General features: G+C 39.0%; 1 protein-coding gene across 1 annotated transcript in view; it reads right to left on the bottom strand.

Annotated features, from left to right (window-relative positions):
* Positions 1 to 673: 673 nt before the first annotated feature.
* The window catches only part of fgf11a (fibroblast growth factor 11a), an 82,869-nt gene continuing 68,599 nt past the window's right edge, over positions 674 to 14,943 (bottom strand). Inside the window, exons 4-5 of the mRNA XM_036597379.1 lie at positions 1,436 to 1,634; positions 674 to 814 (exon numbers count right to left, since the gene is read on the bottom strand). Of these exons, the coding sequence (XP_036453272.1) occupies positions 678 to 814; positions 1,436 to 1,634 (336 nt within the window). The 3' untranslated portion in view covers positions 674 to 677. The remainder of the gene's footprint in view (positions 815 to 1,435; positions 1,635 to 14,943) is intronic.

Genomic DNA, 14,943 nt, shown 5'->3' with positions numbered 1-14,943 from the left:
GTGTATGCATGTGTGTGAGTATGCTGTAATGGTCCTCTGGAGAGCATGCTGGGCATTTCCTGTGCTGTGGAGTGGAAAATTGACTCTGTGTCACAAACTAATCAAACAGCAGAGAAGGTGAAGAAGAGGAGATTACACTGGGCTTAGAGATGGAGGAGGGGATTGCGGAGGTTGCTGAGCTATCAGGCAGGATTAGCGTGAGCAGATGCTTCCAAAACAATAAGATCGGCAAGATCTGCCAGGATCCAAGACCTTTCAATGTCATGTTCTGCTTGAGGTGGGGGGACAGGTTTCAATGTCAGGAAAAAAAACCCTTAGAGAGAGGAGATATGTAGGAAACTGACACGTCAGGTGAATTTAAGGGTGAAACAAACGGATCTTTCTTTCTGTTTTCTTTCTTTCTTTGCAGCTTGTTTCTCCTGTGATGTGCACCCACAGACAGCCCAGGGTTCTTATTGCTAAAAAAAATTCCCAGGTTCAAACAGGAAGACCGTAGCAGGAAGAGATCGAAGGTAGGCTTTTCACCAGGACTGCCATGTTCACTGAGCCCTGATGCATCTTGGGTAATGGAGTTCTCAGGGTCAGTAGCACGACTACAAGCAGTGTTTTTCTCATGCCTGTTCCGATGCCCTTTGTTTGTATGTTGGTGTGGTTGCCAGTCTGTGCTCCTTCAGTCGCTAGGAGGCGCTTGTTTTGGGTGGCGGCGGGTCTTTGTTGTCGTGTGTGTGGACAGGAGAGTCTGAAGTTTTGGCTGTTTTCCGAGGTGGACTCTGCTCACCAATGTCATGTAGCGAAGGCTCCCTGTACATGGCCACTAGGGAGAGAGAGAGAGAGAGAGAGAGATGGGGTAGAGAACAGAGAAAGAGTAGGAAAGAGATAGAAACGAGGAATGGGAGAAACAAGGAGTGAGAGAAAAAGACAGTGAAATAGAGATGATGAGCAAAGAAGAGAAAGAAAGAGGGAGGATGAAAAAGAGTGGGAGACCGTGTGTAAAAAAAAAGAGATAGAGAATAAGAGAGTGAGGAAGAGAGCAGATAAGAGAGAGCAAGAAAGAGGGAGAGAGAAAAAGAGAGCAGGAGAGAAAGGGAGAAAAGAGGCAGGAGAAGGAGAGAGAAAGTGAAAGAGAATGTGTGAAAAGGAGAGAGAGAAAGAGAGATAGTATCCCTATTATTTTCTAGCTGTTGTAAATAATGCTAAAATGTATTAAAAGCATTTACCAACAACAATAGGTGTCTCCTGTTATTGTTCCACTGACTGTACAGTGCATTTCTATAGCAGAGTTGTATTAACTTGGGGCAAATGATGAATGAATGGTGTACCATCAATAGGCTAGACTTTGGCAACAACTTTTGCTCCTTTAAACACAGTATTGTCAGTGCCTTTTCAGCAGTGGATGTGTGTGTTCTGCAGACAGAGAATATCATAGCTAGCGCACCTTCGATGAGTTTGGGCAGGAAGTGGGCAGCTCCTTTTGTCTTTTTGACCCGGTTGCCCTTCATGACCTGCCCATCGCGGTTGATGCCGATGTACCAGGCTCGTCCAGACTGCGTTTGCCGGTACAGGATGGATGAGTAGGTCACATAGTAATTTTCAAACACACACTCTTTGAACTTACACTCCGGTGTGAAGTGTTCCTGTAACACAAAACACACACATACACAAAAAGGTTAGTTATGATGAAAACAGGATGCAAATGCTGATATTTCTCCAGCAAGATATTTTGATATTTTCAGCATGAGCTGACAGGGCTGTGGAGCATTTCATTGCTATTGTAAGATAACTTTATGTATTGCATATACATATATATGCATGACTCTGTGTATAATATATATATGTTTATATATATGTTTACTATACACTATGTATAGTATATGTGTTTATAAGTACCTATATGTAACAATATGTCCCATGTGTATAATAATATCATATGATATATATTATATACAGTTGTATGACAAAGTTTAAATGCCCCTGGTCAAAGGACATATTTTATTGATTTTCTAAGTGAAAATAGGTTAACACACCCTCTACAGTGAACTTAAATATGACTTTTTTGGACTTGTTGTGCACAATTTTTATTAATTTGCTGAGTTTAACAAACTGGGAAAAACCTAAAATGTAAAAAGTGCAATAACTTTTGCACAGGCCATATTTTATGTTTCATTTTTCTTCAGTAATGCACAGTAATGATGCAGTAATGTGCGGAAGTGAGTTCTGTTTAAAGGATGTGCACTTTTTTTCACATAGAAAATCAACAAAACGTAATTTGGCTGGATACTAATACTAATGTATATGTTAGTACTTACATGTAATAATAATAATATGTCCCATATGCATTATATCCATGTAAACATTGAAATGTAGTAACTCCACTAAACCTGACCTTAACCTCAGCAACCAAAAAAAAACAACAAAACAAAACAAAACGATTTGGCGCTTTAGGTTTTAATAAATAAAACATACCTGACAGATTAGCCTTTTTCTCCTCTGGTTTTTCTATAAAGTCAGGATATTTTTGTCCTGATATCATACAAAAGTCTCTCTCTCTCTCTCTCTCTCTCTCTCTCTCACACACACACACACACACACACACACACACACACACACACACACACAAACCCACATCCCTTTCATCCACTGCTTTTCCTACATTAGGTATGTGCACACTAGCACACTCACTCACTCAGCTCATTTTAGGTGGACAGCAGTGCCACAGCCTAATCTCACCCTCATACCCACAAAGCAGCAAACACCTTCAGTCTCTAAATCCCTTCAGGAGATTGGAGCCTGTCAGTAAGCAAAGACTAACATCTTACTCTTCGCATCTTTCTTACTCCCTCTCTCCTCTGTCTCTCTCTTGCTTCTCCTTCCATCCATCCATCCCTTCCCTCTGCCTCTCTTTCTCAAGTGCTCCCTCCATCCCTAACACCCCCTCCTCTCCCCCCGTCATTTTGTAACCTTGTCAGGGAACAAACCAATTTTCAGGATTGATTGGAATCCTTGGTGTGACTGGTGAGCTGAGCAGCTGAATAAGGAGTTTGCTCTTCACTCCTTTTCTCTCTCTCTCTCTCTCTCTCTCTCTCTCTCTCTTGCTTCCAGTGTTTGGAACATACACATTGTCAGCAGGGGGAACAGTATGTTATTCATAAATTAAGTACATTTGCCTTGATACATTTCTGTAGCAAAAAAGACTGCAATTAATTTTTATGGTTAATATTTTCTTTGGAAATGACATTACACACTTCTACTGTAATGCAATGGTGAACTTAAAGGAATTCCCCAGATCTTTGACCTCAAACTTACTTTTTCGTTGAGTATACTCCAAAAAATCCAGCATAACCCTATGTTGGGCGTTTTTCCTGCACGCAGTGGTACTGCACGGTACAGTTACTAACCCAAACCCAGAATAATCTATACCCTGTGTCCTTTTCTCAGTGATCAACAGAACCATGAAAGGGGTTCTCTGAAGGTTGATTGGTGGTCACATGATTTCTCATGTGACTGTAGTGCTAACAATATACATAAACAACAGTTGCTTCAAGATCTGATTTAGTTCTTTCTGTGCATTTGGTTTTATGTGCAAAGGCGCAATGAATTTTCTGGCTAGCTAGTGTTTTTTAAAAATGGAATCATCTGAAACGAATGAAGATTCCTGATAATGGGGCGACTGCTTTTGACCAATCAGTGGTCTGCACCATTTCTAGCCCTACCCATACATTCATACTCAGCATGCTTGGTACCCTAGCAAACAAGGGTAATTAAGTTCAGCATGAGTATAAGGTACGTTACAGTTCACTTGGCAGCTGGATTTGTAACTGTATTGCAACACAGTACCTGGTAGAAACACTGCCACCTGTAATGTAAACACAGGGCCTGTCTTGTATCTGGACGAGGAGGAGGTTGCTTTGTTCTACTGTATACTGGTACATGGTTGGAAGGATGAAGTTCTTCTTGATCTTGATCTTCTTCTTGGTCTTATTGGGCAGATACTGAAGCTACTGCCAGTTGGCTTATATTATGAAGCTTGACTTCAGTTTCTGTTCTTTTAGTAAGCACAAGGAAACATATCAAAAATGATTGTGCATGGTAAATGACCATGTGCTACAGATGTGGCAGACAGAGATTAGTTTGAACAATGCAGGAGTATTCATTGAACCTATGTCTTCTCTGTTTAAAACTATTTTAAACAAAGTGCACGTCTTCGACACATGAGATCCTGTCTTGTGCAGATATTTGTCCACCTATTAAATCTTAGCCTCACTGTAAAACACCTTCGGAAGCAAATAGCAGGGGCTTAGGGCCAAGCCTTCCTCCAGCTTTAATTAATTAATTGAGGAATTAAGTGAATTAAAGTGAGGCTCTCAGAGGACAGGGCAGGATGGGAACACGATAGAGAGAACAAGAGAGAAAGAAGGTGTGTGTGTATGTGTGAGTATAGCACTTGCTTTAACTCCAGACATGGGGAGCCTCTCAATTAGGCAGTAATTAGGACCCTCTACATAGGCGCCTATCCAGTGCCTCCTCATTAAACTCTAAAGGGTCCAGTGCGGCCTCTTAAAGCCCAGCAGCCCCTTAGAGACCATCAATAAATAAGAACAGCACTGAGTAAGAAGAGGGAATACATAAACAGAGAGGGAGAGAGAACGAGAAAGAGGGAGAGATGGAATACATAAAAAGAGTGTGAAAGAGACCGAGAGAGAGGAAGAGCAGGAGGAAGATGATCCAGAACTATCGTCCAGCATCAGTACCTTACCTCACTATTGCTCTTGTGGCTGAATACAGTCAAATTCTCATAGAAGTCCTTAATAAAACATTTCTAAAATTTTGTTACTAGTTCCAAAGTAGCCCCAATCTGTACAGTCTATATTATGAAAACTGAACCCAAAAACAGCCTGTTTTGAATTCACTGTTTCTGTGATGTCACAAAAACCAACACATTCACATACATCAACCAGCCACTTCATTAAGTATACCTAACTTGTAGCTACACTCTTCGTCCATATATCAGCTTACCATATAGGTGCACTTTGTAGGTCGACAGTTATAGACTGTAGTCTGCCTGCTTCTCTGCAAAACTCGTTAGCCCCCAGTACCATTTTCCTCAATGGTCACGACCGCCACAGAGCAGGTATTAGTTGGGTGGTGGATCATTCTCAGCACTGCAGTGATACTTTCATGGTATGTCCACACGTCCTCTTACTGTCCACTTTATTAGACACACCTACCTTGTTTGTCCACCTTGTAGAGATAGTAGCTCATCTCTCGCTGCACAGTTTGTGTTGGTCATCCTCTAATCCTTCATCAGTGGTCACAGGATGCTGCCTGCAGGACGCTGTTGGCTGGACATTTTTGGTTGGTGGATGGTTCTCAGTCCAGAAGTGACACTGAGGTGTTTAAAAACTCCAGTAGCACTGCTGTGTCTGATCCACTCATACCAGCGCAACACACACAACACACCACCACGTTGGTGTAGTGCTGGGAATGTTCCACCACCCAAATAATACCTGCTCTGTGGGGGTCCTGTGCACCTATATGGTAAATGGACCTTATAAAATGGGCAGAGTGTAAATTCACAGAGGTGTACATAATATCTGCCTATTCAGTCTACAGCATATTAGCCCTGTCCAGTCACGTTATTGTTGTAAGGACAATTTCAGAGAGGTTGGAAAATGATCATGTTTAAACATATTATATTCACATGTTATATGTTTCTGGTACATAACACCACAAAATATCACAAGTAGACCTCTATGGAAAAAAATAAAACACAAGAAAAATGTAACATATGGGCCCTTTAAGATTAGTAGGCAATGTATAAGCCTATGTCATAGTAGTAGTATTTAGTATGCAATTGGGATACATTCTCTCTCACTCTGTGTATGTTTCTCTATTCACTTCTTCAATCCCTCTGAGCCATTCTGCTTCTCCTGCTCCATTTGTCTGTTCTGTTCGGGCTCCATTCTTCACTTTGATTTTCCTCTTCCCTCATTCCTTTTCTTCTCTGCTATCCTGCTCTTACCTGTTCTCTTAATCACTCTCTTTACACACACTGATGGAGGCTACACTGCCGTGGCAGCGCTCTTGTCTTCTCCTATTCCTCTCACAAGGAAAAAGCAACTCGTCCCCCATATGGAAGAATTTCCCTTTAATGGTCCTGCCTGCAGTTTTAAAGGAAAGCTGCATTACTATCAATCAGCAGCAGGTGGCACACTTTCACTCAGCACTTAGTCATGAGAGTACTCATGATCTAGCACTGCACTGCTAAACCAGTGTCTATTCCATAGAGAGCCAGATTAACTCATTTAACCCCCAGGGCTTGTATGTGTCTACAGTTCAGTTCCTCAGTGTCATAACTACACAATTTACATATATGTTTCATAGTAACTCATAACAGTTACTGAATAATAAATCATATGAATAGGCAATAGGAAAGGGCCCATCTGCTAATTTTTTCATGTATTTTATTTTCTCCCCCGAGGTCTACAGCTTTATCTCTTAGATTTAAAGAGGCTGTTACTGTCTTTAAAGGCTGGTAAACAGTCATATGCAAAATTTGGGTGCCCCTGCTCAAAATTACATGTTTTGTTGATTTTCTCAGTGAAAATAAGTTAACATGCCCTCTATAGAGAAGACACGTCTTCACATTGTAATGCACAATTTCTATTAATTTGATGAATTTAACATACTTGGACAAATGGTGCAAAGGTGATGGCATGTTTTATGTATTTTTTAATTTTATGTATTTATAAAATTATTCAAATATTTAAGTTTGTTCCCTGTGTAATGCCTCAAAAAGCAGGCCAGTTTGACATTTATGTGAATGGCAAAGGGGACAGTGGCAAAGACAAGATGTGAGGACACAGGAAGATAAGAGTGGAAGGAAGAAATAGGGAAGAATATATGAGGATAATACAGAAAGACACATATGTGACACTGATGTTTATCACTATTGCAGGCCATCCATGGCCATTCCACTGAAATGAACATCCGCAGTCAAATGTACCACAGAAAAGTGTTCACACTGACGTTAACTATTTGCTGTGCATGGCTTGAAATCTGTCCAATGGCAGGATTGATTTCATGTAAGGCCTTGAAGAAATGTCAATAAGCATTAGTGGAAAAACTGTGATAAGTATTTGATTTCCCCTGCTGGCTCAGACATGAGGGCAACCCCCGAAACCGCTTACACGCTTAAAACCAGCAAACTGGGCATTAACACACCAACACACATTGAACTCCTCATGCGGCACAAATGCACTTTGAAAGTATGTGTTGAAGTACATACATCACACAGGAGTAAAGTAACTCAGTAATATTCACTCCAGTAGATGAGCAGCTAATGTTAGAAGGCAAGAATTTCTGGATCCTCAGATCAAATAAATTTAATGCTTTTCAATACATATTTATTTAATTATTTGAACAATAGTAGCACTCTCATGCTGAAGCTTGAATTTTGTCTGTACATATTTGTAGAAATTGCATGTCAGTCTAAAGAACCAGACTTGGGACACCAAATATGTCTTGGCTGATCGACTACATTTGGGGTAAGGGGAAAATTGTGTACATTTTTGATTATCACTTTAATAACAGTTAAGTCAATTCTGAGAAATCTGCTGCTGCCTTAGTCAATGATTAACATGTCTATTAAGAGATGTGAACTGTCAGTAAACAAACTTTTCTTGAAACTAGGTGTTTGAAGAATGGAAGGAGACTTATATGCATTCTCTGTTGCCTCTCAGCTCATCTCTCTGTACAGTTATGTGTGTTATGAGTTTTAGGGGCTGTAGGCTGACCCCAGGTCAGGTAAAGGAGCAGAGCAGGGCTGACTGAACACCTGCACGTTTCTGCACCGCTGACCTGCGAACAGCTGGAGAGTGGAGTGTGTCCTCTGCCTCTCACCTTCACCAGCACAGCCTACAGGGAGGTTTGGGTATTTTCCAAAGAGGAAGAGTGCAGCTTACTGTTCCCCACTGTTCTTTCTCTCTCTATCTTTCTTTCTTTTTCCCTCTCTTTCCTTTCACTTTGTTTTTCTCATTTATCCTTTCTCCCTCTATCCTCTCCACTTTCTCTTTCTCTTTCTCCCACTTTCTCATTCTCTGTCCTTCCTTCTCTCCTCTCGTTCTTTCTCTCCCTCCCATTCTCTTCCCTCTCACTCCTCAGTCTCTCCCTCTCTCTTCCCTCTTCTGGCTTTCTCCCTTTTTCTCTTATCGTGTTTCTTTATTTCTTACTTTTTTCTCTCTTCCTCTCTCACTGTTTATGTATTCCCTCTTTGTCTCTCTCTTTCTCTCTCTGACTTTGTCTCTCTCTAATGTCCATTCATTTTTGTTTTTCACTCCATTTTCCTTTGTTTACACAAATGTTTATGCTCTCATTTCTCTGATGTTGGGCTGGAAAATGGAACAGGGCGGTTTGAAGAGAGGGGATAGTGTGTGTGTATGTGTACACGAGAGAGTAGAGTGTGTGTGAGAAGAGAGCGAGAGGATAAAGACAGGAGGAGAGAGATTGCTGACTTGGGAAAAAAAAAAGATGAAGAGTGTGTGTTTCTGAACAGAGAGTGGAAGGTCACGAGTGTATGTGTGTGTGTGTGTGTGTGTGTGTGTGTATGGGCTCTGGGTGGTCCCTGAGGTTAGTCGCAGTCATTCAGGGTCGACAGCAACAGACTAATTACCTCATCAGTGTGTATGTGTGAACGTGAGTGTGTGTGCGTGTCTGTGTGTGTACGTGTGCGTGAGCATGTATGTACATGCATCCGTGTGTGTGTGTGTGTACTGGGACGATAGGGTAAAGGGGCAGAGCAGAGGCCGCCAGTGCCTGAGGTGAGTAATCACCCTGCCAACACCTCACACACACACACAGTGGAACACTTTGTACCATCTACACCATCCATACACCATCAAAGTCAAGCACACAGAGTGCACATACATTTACAAAACCACAAACACACACAGGTTTGTTTTTATACGAAGTTAGGACGTGGAATCAGAAATGTGCCTCATGTCATACATCTAACATATGTCAAAATATGTATTTTTATAAGTATGTATGTATAGAAATAGCGATATGTAATAATGAGTCCTAAATCTGTTAATAAATGCAAGTACCTACATGGATTGTTTCCCATATGTATTATATATAGTATATATATCTATATGTAGTAACAATAATATGTTCCATATGTATTATATGTGTTATGAATGTTTTTATCCAAGTACCTATATCAGGGGTTCCCCAGTCCTTGTGATCCAACACTATGTAGATGCATATACATAACCCAATTTCAAAAAAGTTGGGACAGTATATGAAATGCATATAAGAACGGAAAGCTATAATTAGTAAATTCTGTTTGACCTGTATTAAACTAAAAAATGATACAAAAACACAGTATTTTATCATCGCTGTCTGATAAACAAAAAAAAACATGTATCTCCATTTTTGTCAGTTTTTTTTATATATATATGCGTAGCTGTACAGAGCCTTCATTGTTGTGTTTTGCACACTTTTTACAGACGGAAGACAGGTCTGGACTGCAGGAACGTCAGTCTAGCACCTGCACTCTCTTATTATGCAACCAGGCTCACAAAACACAGCATGCATTATTTCCATAAACAATTTGAAAAGATGACTCATCAGACCACAATACACGTTTCCTCTATGCATAGAGTGCCTAAATCTTTTGACCACTGAGGAACATTATTTTTAAACTGTTGGATTTTTTGCTGATGCATTTTTTTGGCCAAGTCAACCCATCCTTGCTTATAAAGCACTAGGCCTTTCCTGGATGGTCCTTTACCCAAGCAAGATGGCATCACCTATTTAGATTTTTTAAAAATATTTTGCAGTGTTCCTAATCTTAAATTTCCGTGTCACAACTTTTTTGGAATGTGTTGCAGGTATGAGTGTATATATACATAAAAAACAATGAAGTTGGTAAGAAAAAACATTACATTTCTTAAAAAAGGTTGTAATTAAAAAAAGTAGTTGCTCAGGCTGCCTTAAAATCTTTTAGTGAATTTTGAATAGTAAGACAATGGAACAAGAGTATGTGTTTCATGCCCTATCAACTTATTCAAATGACTCAAAAGTCCCAATAACTCAGAATTTTAAGGCAGCCTGGACACTAACTTTAAGTTAACCCCCCTACCACCACCACCCTTTTTTTTTTTTTACAGTGTACAGATCAATGTAGATATATAAATCACTGCTGTCTGTTTTTATCTACATTTCACACACTGTCCCAACTTTTTTGGAATTGGGTTTGTATATGTAAGCACCTGAATGCAGTAATGTCCCATATATACTGTAAGCATTCATGTACACACCTGTATGCAATAATGTCTCATAGGTATCTATATTATGTTTGTCGCACAAAAACCTTGTTTCTCCACTTTTGCTCTTTTTTTTAACTTTCTTTGTATAATTTGAAATATCCAGTTACCCTTTGGATTGTGTTTAAATTTCAAGATGAATGGACCATAGGAATGCTCCAAAATTACTTGTTACATTCACTGGCATTATGAGTTATGACTATTTTCTCCTTCTCTTCTAAAATTAACATTTTGGAGGTACAGTGCCGACATGTAAGTACGTATATGTAATAAAATGGCCAACATGTATTAACTACAAGTAATATAAGTTGGTATAGTGGGTATAGCATATCGCTGCTGTCGGAAGAAAACCTCATATGTCCATTTTTATCATTTTTCAGTTTTTGACATAATTTGAAAATGCCTGTTGTCCTTTACATTGTGTGTAAATTTCATGATGAATGGACCAAAATAAGCGACGCAAAATGACTAGAAAAAAGTCTGATTCTTTTGACTTACATTAAAAGTAAAGTAGGTTTTTCCTTTTGCTGTAAAGTTCTCGTTTTGGAGAAACAAGGTTTTCTTCCGTCAACAGTGATATGTTGGAACAGTGGGTATAGCATAGTGGGTAACACTACTGTTCTCCACACAGCAGACTGGAGTTTGACTCTTTGGCTGGTCAAGCACACCATACCAATAAAAGTCTTTGGGCAAGATTCCTAACACTGTGTTCGCTGCCTCTGCAACATGAAATTGTAAACTTTCCTGGATTACAAATGCTGTAAATGCAAGTATTTAATACTAAACCTAATCCGGATCTTAACCTCACCAAAAAAATGGTTGTACTCTTTCAGTTTTAAACAGTGAAACAAGGTTCTTTTATTTAAAGTAAATAAATACATAAAACCTTAGAAAGTCAGGATCATTTTGTTGGTTCTGATATTGTTGGTAAATCCTGCTTTTTTTCTGGTTGTCCCACATAGTCAGTGTAGGAAAACACCCAACACAGACACGTTGTGCACTGTGAAAGTCACACACACAGACACACATTCATTCACAAAACGATATTCACAGACACAACTACACATTCATAGTCTCTCTGTCATTATTGACATGCAGTCCCGTTAGCTGATAAGTCTCCAGCTCCGCTCCCCAATGTCCCTGCAGCAGAGACAGATGAGGCAGCACACATTATCATTTACATTCACCCAATACACACCGCACTGTTAGAATACATATTACAGCTTTTACACAGCTGTCTGCTCTGGGACCAATCTCTAGCAGCATACATTATTCACAATACTAAATACTGAATCATCAGAAAGAAATGGGCAGTAAATTAATTCAGAAGAGGTTGTGTGTGCATGTGTGCGGGTACATGAACTGTGATGTTGAGTCCTATTCAGAGTCCCAGTGTGACTAATGCTGTTTAAAAACTCCCAGGTTGCAGCAGTTTTGCCTGTGAATGCAGCACACTTAGAATGCTTTCTAACATCATTTCTCTCCTTCCACTCTCATCCCTCGCTCCGACTGGTCATGTGACTATGGTGATCCCTATCTCATTGTAAATGGCAGCCGATAGTATCTTCAGGGTGTGTTCTGCCACAGAGTTGGCGGTAAATAAACCTCATTGTTTCAGTTTAAAGGGGAATTCCACTGATTTTTCACAATCTCTGCATAATTCAATCATTAACATCTAAACATTCAGAGTGGTGCATTGTAGAGAAACATGATGGCTCGGATTTCTTTACAGTGGTACTGGTAAGAACCTGGAGTCACAATGTCAATAACGCAAACATAATTTTAGCTACTATCCAGAGTGACCAGTGAATCTAAAAGTCTTCAGTTTTGTTTTTTTTTATTTTTTATGTAAGCTGTTCATGTTTTGTTTATTTGCTGAAATTTCATGAAATGCCAAGAGTTTAGTGAGTATAAAAATTGTCTTTTTAAATATGTAGACCCACAAAATAAGAAAAAAAAACATCCTCATTGGACATCACACAGACAGGAGAAGAGGGGGAAGAAAAAAAACACAACTAGTAACACATATCAGCTTTACTGTACACTAATCCAATATGAAAAAGAAGAACCCCCTGAAGTAGTAAAGAAAGAATACTTGTATTCAAATGGGATAAGAAAGTTTGCCATATTTTATGAGGATTTTTCATGGTGAAAAAATGGCTTTGGGTGCTATTTGGCACGCTGCGTATACTTCTTCACCATGAATGTATTTAAGGAAGTATGTTATAGGCCAAATTTTTATATAAAATCTATCATAAAACAGTGCCTCAGGCATAAGGCAAATATTCACAACCATTTCATGCAGTAGCTTGCCTCAAGATAGATTTTACAGGTATTAAAATGCTTCAGACATCTGGTTCCTATCACCACTCTTGTGAAAAATTCTGATGCAGCAGGAATCTCTAAAATGCTGCATTTCACAACAAACCACTCTGGAGAAGTTTATATCTTAACTGTTTATTTTGCAGAAATTTTTAAAAATCTGTGAAAAGGGCTTGTTAAAAACCCTGTTCAGTCCCCAATCCATACAGTACTTGTTACATATATGTAAAATAAGCTGCAAAATGGTCCGTTCTATGTATACAGTTCTATGTAGTTGTGATGTCACAACTATGAATTCATTTATATAATGGTATTCAGCTTGCAACAGCTTGACCTTCCCATTCCCACTGATGTGATAAGGAGTGTTGTTACCACAGACAGTCTGTAATGATTAAATGATCCTGTTTAAGGAAATAAATGTCACTGCAGCCTTTTAGACATTTGAAAGAAGTGGCTGGAGTTTATTTTGCTCTGAGATAACCAACGATTCTAGTCTAAGCAGTGTATTCTGTGCATTTTAGCCTGGACTGTTTTTTTTGGACTGTGGCACAATACAAGACAGCCAGTCAAAACAGAGATCATTTACATATGTCAGTATTAAAGGCACAGTAAAAGCACCTGACAATGGTAATGTAAAAAAATAACTATGGTAATTGGAACATAAATCTGCATATATGGAATATGTTGATTTCAGGGGGACAAATTATATATAAGACAATATAGAATATGAGCCATTTGAAACACAACTCAATAGTAGAACATTATTTAACAACAATGAGGTGGGATTTGGTTCTGTTTTGTTCTGTCAATTATTTTTAATGCCATTCAGAGTAAACTTCAACAGCTAAATTCCCTGTACTTGATTTAAAAGCCATGTTTTCCACCAGTGCTCTCAAACACAGAGAAAGGAATTTAGTGTTAGCTGCTGGCTTGCTTTGTATAAACGTCTCAGGAGTACTTGCTCTCATACGGTTAAGAATTTATCACTTACACTCAGTGTATGACTCAGAATGCAAATTATTGCCCACAGCTCTCCTGTCTTGCTGAAATTTTACAATCATAAGAAAATTCAACTGCCTGCCATACTCTCTAGTGAAAGCATATGAAATTCTTATTAAGCTGGATGTACAGACCCAGACAGAGCTGATACAGCAGTGCTGCTGCTGCTTCATGTTTTGGTTTGACATCACGTGCTGTAGGAAAGAAGCCTTTGTTTTCTGCCATTAGTCTGAAAATCCTCACTAGAGAATGCAGTGTGATAATGTTCCCAGAAGCCAATTACAACTATTAATAATTACAAAATCATTTGGACTGATCATTTTTTAGACAGCCAGATTGTTTGTTGTTACCTTGGTGATGAGTGTTCTATGGGTTTTACCAATGGGGAACACTCAGGGCATGTAAAAGAAAAAGAAATAAAAATGACAGACATATGTCTGTTTGTTTATTATAATAAGTTTCACTGAATTTTTGGAAATGAAAAACACGTGCAGCTCTATGTCAGGACTCTTTTTTGAAAGAGTCTAACTGCTACAAGGTAAAATTATGTTAATATGTCTGGTAAAGCTTGAAATGATACAAAAAAGCTTTAAACATATGTGTTTAATCTACCACAGCCAAAAAACATACCTCAAGAATCCCATAGGTGTGTTTTTCCGTGTTTTTGAATGATTTATGACATTTATGGCCTAAGCTGAAGGCCTGGCTCTTAGTAGTCATGGTTTGACACTAGATTTTACATTACATTTTTGGGTGGACAGCATTTGTGTTGATTATAATTTGAGTGTTGTTAGTTTTTACCCTAAATGGAGTGTAATCACGACTATTTGGTATTACAAAATCATTTGCATTAAAGATCGAATCATTTGTACATTTTCAGATTGGTTGGTGTTGCCTTCCAATAAGCTTTTATTGATTTCACATTACATTTCTGGATGGGCTACTTAATGCAGACTTCATTTATCTCAGTAAGTAGTTGGATGTCCATTCACAATCCGTGCATCTATTTGTGCTTTCGTTTGGTCAGAGCAGGAAATGAGAGCACTGGCCTTGCAAGCCTATTGTCAGAGAGTCTGGTGGATTTTATCATTCAGTGTAACCAAGAGCCACCCACTTTGGCAGAAAAGGGACATTTAACGTGCAAACACAACCATGTGCAACAAAATAGTGTGCATTGGCAAACATGCCAGGATTTCTTGTTTACTAGCTACTAAAAGCTTAGTGGCTACTAAAAGAAAAATCTCAAGCAACATTTATGATTTTTGAGTCCAGCAACTGTATGTTGCTCTGAAAAGGC

The sequence above is a fragment of the Colossoma macropomum genome, unplaced genomic scaffold (genome assembly GCF_904425465.1).
Source record: "Colossoma macropomum unplaced genomic scaffold, Colossoma_macropomum, whole genome shotgun sequence".
Taxonomy (NCBI): domain Eukaryota; kingdom Metazoa; phylum Chordata; class Actinopteri; order Characiformes; family Serrasalmidae; genus Colossoma; species Colossoma macropomum.
Note: the sequence above shows the minus strand (reverse complement) of the source record. Positions and strands in the feature narration are given on the sequence as shown.